Source organism: Otolemur garnettii, unplaced genomic scaffold (assembly GCF_000181295.1).
Source record: "Otolemur garnettii isolate 467f Iridium unplaced genomic scaffold, OtoGar3 scaffold00141, whole genome shotgun sequence".
Lineage (NCBI taxonomy): Eukaryota > Metazoa > Chordata > Mammalia > Primates > Galagidae > Otolemur > Otolemur garnettii.
This window is the reverse complement of record NW_003852536.1, coordinates 1,287,059-1,294,155: the sequence shown is the minus strand read 5'-3', so window position 1 is coordinate 1,294,155 and position 7,097 is coordinate 1,287,059. Positions and strand designations below refer to the sequence as shown.

The following is a 7,097-nucleotide window of genomic DNA, read 5'->3' as shown; positions in this document are numbered from 1 at the left end:
AAGTTAAATGATTTTCTCTGGATTATTTTATAATAAGCATATATTACACTGTTAATCTGGCAAAAACAAGTCTGCTCAAGCTTGCTCTAAGCCCCATTCATAATATGACAGGTACCAAGGCATACCTGTTACAAGCATGGGCTCTAGAATAAGAAAACCGTGTCACAGCGTAGTGCTGTGAGGATTAAATGCACAGACAAGTTCTGGACATACACATTCAAGGTATTTGCTTCCCCTAAATCCAATTGTAACCTCACTGAGAAAAATGTATCCTCCTCATCTCAGTACAGGCACTCAAAAAGTTCATTAGATTAAAAAAAAAATTAAACACATTCCATGTATTATTAAATTTCCCTGGAGTAAATTCAGTCATTTGTGATTTTCTAATAATGAAACTAACACAGAGAATTAAAATTAAAGTTGCCCCATGAACATATCTGAGTGAAGATCAAATAGCAGGTAGGCAGTTGGACTGTAGACCGGGAATTTACTGTGCTCTTGTTTCATGTTACAAAGAAATATATCCACAAAAATCATTCTAAGATGATTAGAATCACAGAATGTCTTAAAGGCAATACATTGTTCTAATAGCTGAAACATCTTAGAATTCTTTTTTTTTTTTTGAGACAGAGCCTCAAGCTATCCCCCTGGGTAGAGTGCTATGGCATCACAGCTCACAGCAACCTCCAACTCCTGGGCTCAAGCGAGTCTCCTGCCTCAGCCTCCCAAGTAGCTGGGACCACAGGTGCCCGCCACAACGCCCGGCTATTTTTTGGTTGCAGCCGTTATTGTTGTTTGGCGGTCTGGGCTGGGGATTCGAACCTGCCACCTTAGGTGTACGTGGCTGGAGCCTTAGCCGGTTGAGCTATAGGCACCAAGCCAACATCTTAGAATTCTTTTAGGCCAGGAAAGCTGAACAGAGAGGAAGAAGAACTGGGGGGGGGGGGGGGACAAAAACCTGAATAATAGAATAGATTCCTTTTCTTAAAGAATAGAATACTAAAATGAAATAATCCAAAAGTCAAAATAATACATACATTTACTGTTATTTGCTTTAAATGTAGAGGTACTGGTTTCAACAGGTATTAATCCTTCATCCAAAAGTGGTACCTTGGACTTCAGGGTGAGAATTTTCCTTTAGAAATACAAATAGATGCTTTAGCACGTAAGAAGATACCATCTGCTCTAAACTGCTTTAGTCCTACTGCCTTACCTACTTGTCATTTTGTTGATGAAAACTGAGGTCAATTTATCTTACAAGGGTACAAGTGAATCTTTCTTAGAGTAGAATATGAACGTTTTAACACAATAACTAAGAAAATGATATGAAGGCTATATTAACCAGTTTGATGGAAGTGTTCAGGATTGTGTGTGAAAACACCACACTGTACCCCAGAAGTGCATTAAGGTACATAGTTACCATTCAATTAAAAAAAAAAAAAAACAAAAAACCTGAGGTCAAGAAAAATCAATACCTTCAATTTCATTTTGAATAATATAAAAATTAAAAGTAAATTTAGAAACAGATAATGTTATACTTGTTTTTCCTATTCTCTAATATTTTACTTTTTTGGAAACAAGGGCATGGCCTTCAAGTACAAATGAAATGACAATCTCTGGCCCTATTCTTCAAATAAGTCTGTGAAGTATTATAGAATATTTCCTACATACTCAGTAGAAAACTTTCTGGAAAAATATAATGAATGACTCAGAATGGGAGACCACTGAGACCTATATTAGTTCATGTGATGAAAATAAATTCTGGAACATGCTGACAATGGTCCCTTACTTCAGGGCTGGCCCTTCCTCTAAACCCAAGTAAAATGTGCTGATTTTAAAATAAGACAGATAATATTATAAAATAAATTCAAGTAATTTGGAATATTCAGGTATTTGGAATATATACATATTTATATATTTTTTTTTCTAAGACTTATCTTGGTCATTATGTTCACAGTAAGGATAATACAACCAGTGATAAATCTCCATAAAATATCAAATGAACTTACATGTAAAAAAGAACTAGTCTGGCATAACAGTGAATTTGGACCTGGATTCTCACTGGTTACCACAAAGTCTCTTCTCACGTGATTACTGTTTGCTTTGTGGCTGCTACAATTATCCATCAAACCCACTGTAATAAGTAACCCTAATTTTCATTTAAATTCAAAAAACACTAGAACAAGAAAATAATTGAGGCTCGGTGCCCATAGCTCAGCAACTAGGGTGCCACCCACATATTAGGGCTGGCGGGTTTGAAACCCCCCCAGGCCCTTCCAAACAACCACTCCAACAACAAAAATAGCTGGGCATTGTGGCAGACACCTGTAGTCCCAGCTACTTGGGAGGCTAAGGCAAGAGAATCTCTTCAGCCCAAGAGTTGGAGGTTACTGTGAGCTGTGACACAACAGCACTCTACCAAGGGTGACATAGTGAGACTCTGTCTCAAAAAAAAAAGGAAAAATAATTGATAATCTTTTCATGTTAGTTTCCCCTATTTCTTCCAACAAGGCCTGGCAAAGATTCCAAGCTAATCTGGATTTCTCTTCTCAGAAGTGAAGCACATGATTGAGTTCAATGTTTAAGAGAGGACTATATGACACTAAATTTTATGGGTGGTTTGTGAATTCACATTCATTACTTACAAAGTAATGAACCATTCATTACTTTAATACAACAATGTATTAAATTGTTTCATATGGGTTAATTTCACTAAATTACCCTTACAACTTCTTGATAATTGAAGCTGTCATTTTGTATCCTCTACAAAAAGTGTTAATCAAAATGCTTAGATGCAAATCTGTACCCAGCCTTGCAGTGAGACAAGACTTTTTGCCAGAAGGGGAAATCAATTATTTTACTAATCATACTGGTAGGCTTAATTTGACTTTCAGTAAAGGAAGTAGTACACCATTTATATTCCAATGCAAGCTGCTTGTTGCAGACCATAAAATGTCTGAGGCAGTCACCACTCTCCTAGACCATGCTTTGAATAGCACTACTATACATACATCTGGCAGATTGCCTTTCCTGGCCCAAATATCATGAAATTATGGGAGCACAATTCTTCAATTAGTCACTAAAAAACAAAAATATAGCTAGAGTCTTGTATCTAATAAATGGTAGGATATAAAACTGTCTGAGTCATGTTCCTATGCCTTGCTTTAGACTTACAGGAGTTCTGTGCCTTATTGTCCTGAAAACACTGAAAGGGGAAAGGCATAGTGGAATGTTTATTAGTGAGTGACAACTTTGCTTTCAACAAAAATTAGAATCACTAAAGAATATTAGAAGAGTTCTGTTTCAACTCATGTCTTTGTATATTCCAGAAAATGTCTAATAGCATAAGATTTTATAGTAACTACTGAATAATACACAGTTATACACTAAACTTCATAAGACCTAATATGCATAGACTATTTTACTACCAGTTCACAATTTCATTAAGCTTCTTTTAAAAAGTACCTAAATATCTCTCCATAAACTTACCCGTCATGGCTTGATGGTACACAAAGAGAAGCTTCAACTTCTTGAGCAGGGCTTACGTGATTTGGCTCTGAAAATGCATCCTCTGCCACTAAGAGATCCTTTATTTCTGCATCTTCTAAAGAGCCTACAAATCATACAGATAAGACTTATTCATGAGAAATGTTTAGCCAATTACTAGTAGTCTTGGATTGTTACTTTTAAAAAGTTACTGGGTCTGCTTTTTTGTTCATTTAGTTTTATTCCCAGGTTATCAGACTTCCAGTACATCATTCTTCCAATTCTCTGAGCCTTAATCAAGAGCCCCCATCCATCCATCACTTTTCACTTTTGGCTCTGGAGGCACCGATACAAGTGTTTTACATTATCAACTGACTTGACTTTATGCTCAACCTCCAAAGGAGTACATGCAAAAACTGAACACCAGCAGATACTGCTTACCTCAGGTCACAAAGCCTGTTACTTTATTTAGTAGGTAGCTAAGCTAGGATTGATTCAAATTTAGTCTGTTTCAAACTAGTTTCTGTTATATGACTCCTCACAAAAACAACAAAGAATTCTACTTCAGGGTGCCACCTGTAGCTCAAAAGAGGCGGGCGCCGGCCCCATATACCAGAGGTGGTGGGTTAAAACCAAGTCCCGGCCAAAAATTGCTTAAAAAAAAGGAATTCTATGCTATTTAACATTTTAAGAATAATCAATGAAGATATTGCTATGAATATTCTCACATATTTACCATTTAAATATTTTAACAACATGAAACATCAAAAGAGCAATGCAAATTTCTAGACATACACTAATTCTGAGTTCTTACAGCAATTAATAATGCATATGTTTATTAAAGATATTACAGTACAAACTTCACTGGACTCACATCTAAAGAAAACTTAACTCATCTTAGGCAGAAAATATTTCCCAAAAGAAACTACTTGTGACAGATTTTTGTAAAGGATGTGGCTTTATAGATTTAAAGTTAGGAGTTCGTTTTAAGTAAATGTGTTAAAACTGTCTGTGATATAAGAAACACAAAAACAGCTTAGTTTTCTGAATGACTAATTCTAGGCTAAGTCGCTCTTAGGAACACCTCTTCCTGGTGTTCTTCTGGCCCCTTCTATGCCTCCCAGTATGGCATTAATCAAACTGCATCATTACAAGTGTCTGTTAACATGGTCAACTTGACATGTGGGCGTTGACCACTACTTGACTGACTAGCCTTTAGCACTTCATGCACACACCAGGAGGAGCTAACAGGAGCACAATCTTAGGTTTATCAGTATGCTGGGTAAACTTAAAACTGCAGTAACAACCTAGTCTATAAAATTCATGCTGTTATTTTTTATAGCTAAGAGAAGGCGTCTCAAGTCAGACTCTGGCATCTTACTTACATTTTCCTCCTTTATCACTGCTGCTGTTTTCAAAATTTTATGGTCAAATTAAAACATCTATCAAATCTCATACCTACTTATGAAATAATGTTAAGCCAAACTTGAAAATAACAGACTTGTATGTCAAGGATTTAATACCCTGTGAGCATACAATAATTTATTTAATCTTGATGCTTTTCTTCCAGTGGAAAAAATTCTATTACAGATTTTACTGAGGAATTATCAATAACAATTTCAAATATTTGAAAATGAGTTCTTACCCACTTCTTTCTCTAAGTCTGAAGGAGTTACTTTTGACTCAAACGTATCTTTTTCATTGTCCTTTTCTGTTTGTTCAGTTAAATTTGTAATCATTTCAGTGGAAGAGCCTGTTGCCTTACAGGCCGCAAAACCAGTATCTTCCAATTCCTCTGGTAATGGTGCATCATGGTACTCTAAGGTGGTCTCATCTGACCTGGTGGAATTAGTGCTGTTTTCTTTGCTCACATCCAGTGTGCCTGTACGCTGTGGGGGCGCATCTTGTGACCCCATGTCCACTTCTTCATGGTCAGTCTCAGGGCTATTTAGGGGGAAAGATGTGGTCTTATCTTTGTTCTTCAGCCATTCGGTTTCTGCTGGAACTCCACATTTTTGAAAAGGTGTATTAGCAAACAGTTTTGTTTTGTTGTCATCTGCAGACTGTTGATTTTGAAAAGAAAAAAATTAACTGGTAAATATCACAGTCAAGTCTATTTCAAAGTTTTCTATTCCAATCTTAGCCACCCTTTCTAGACTCTGTATTTCTCCAAACTCTCTCCTTAATCAAAATTCACTTGTTCAGAATCCATTCTCTTCAGATACATAATGGTGGATAATGGTTCCCTAATTGGTACTAACTGAAATCTTCAGAAGACTAAAACACAGAATAGGCTAGGTGAGCAATCACCTAACGGGTTCACTATTAACCTCCAGCGGAGGTCTGAAAACACCCTTCTAAAGAGACAACCAGGGGGCGCCTGTAGCTCAGTGGGCAGGGTGCCAGCCACATATACCAAGGCCGGTGGGTTTGAACCTGGCCCGGACCAGCTAAAACAAAATAACAACCACAACAAAGAAAATAGCCAGGCGTTGTGGCTCACCTACTTGGGTGGCTGAGGCAAGAGGATCACTTAAGCCCAAGAGTTTGAGGTTGCTGTGAGCTATGATGCCACAGCACTCCACCAAGGGTGTCAGCTTCAGACTATCTCAAAAAAACAAACAAAAAAACCTAAAGAGACAACCAATTAGGAACTTAATAAAAAGAGGTAACACAATGTAAGGCAAAAATCAAAAACACATAGGAAGAGGTCTGGATTCTAGTCCCATTTCTGCCACCAAATAGTTGACTATAGGCAACTTATTGGGCTTCTGAACCCTACTGTGAAATGGTGAGTTTCACTTAGCCAGTGCTCTAATGCTTCTTAGAGAATTTTTCTTCTCTGATTTCACAACTATCTGCATGACTGCATACAAATATCTATAGTGATACCTTTAAACTGATTAACTCTTTTCTCCTAATTATTAGCAAACTTACTCCAGCAGTCCATTCTGTGTTTGTGTCTTCTTCCATGAATGAAATTCTAGTTTCTTTAAGTCGTAGAGGAGGAGTAACAGACTTTCTGGGTGACAAAGAAGGCGATGCTAAAGGTGTTGTTCGAAGACCAGACCTTAGGATGGACTGAGGAGTGAACTCAGCAAATCCAGAAGTAGTAACTGACATGGCCAAAGTTTTAGCTTTCTATGACAAAAGAGCAAGTAGAATTGTACAACTAGACTAGTACTTGTAAAATAAAAGGTCCACGACACAAATCTCATAATAACCAAATTACTTATTAGAATCCTCTGAAGATTTAGTTTAAATAAAAATAATTTGAAAATAATACTTAATTCTTTAATAGAACTAATTCCTTCACTCGTCCTGCAAAGGCCTTGTATACAGATTATCAAATCCCATTAGACTAGTGACTTCTATTAGGCATGTTACAAGATTAGACTGATTTTTTTTTCTAGACACTCTTATTTGAGGGGTGGGGTCTATAGTGAGCAGTATTCCTCAACTTCATTTCATTTGAACTTAGCTATAGAGAATACAATATGTGACTGTTCACAGATTAAAAAATAAGAAATGCTAAAGTTTAAGAAATGTAGTAACTATTGTAGGAATAGCATTTATTGAAGTGTCCTTTATTCAACTTGAAAGATTAAAAA

At 36.6% G+C, this 7,097-nt stretch overlaps 1 protein-coding gene across 4 annotated transcripts in view; it reads right to left on the bottom strand.

The window, feature by feature from the left end:
* The window catches only part of AHCTF1 (AT-hook containing transcription factor 1), an 87,034-nt gene that overhangs the window by 11,285 nt on the left and 68,652 nt on the right, over positions 1 to 7,097 (bottom strand). For all 4 annotated transcript variants that reach the window (XM_012810759.2, XM_023518558.1, XM_023518556.1 and 1 more), the window contains 4 exons: positions 6,424 to 6,627; positions 5,132 to 5,549; positions 3,490 to 3,613; positions 1,038 to 1,135 (listed from right to left, as the gene is read on the bottom strand). In XM_012810759.2, coding sequence (XP_012666213.1) covers positions 1,038 to 1,135; positions 3,490 to 3,613; positions 5,132 to 5,549; positions 6,424 to 6,627 — 844 coding nt within the window. The remainder of the gene's footprint in view (positions 1 to 1,037; positions 1,136 to 3,489; positions 3,614 to 5,131; positions 5,550 to 6,423; positions 6,628 to 7,097) is intronic.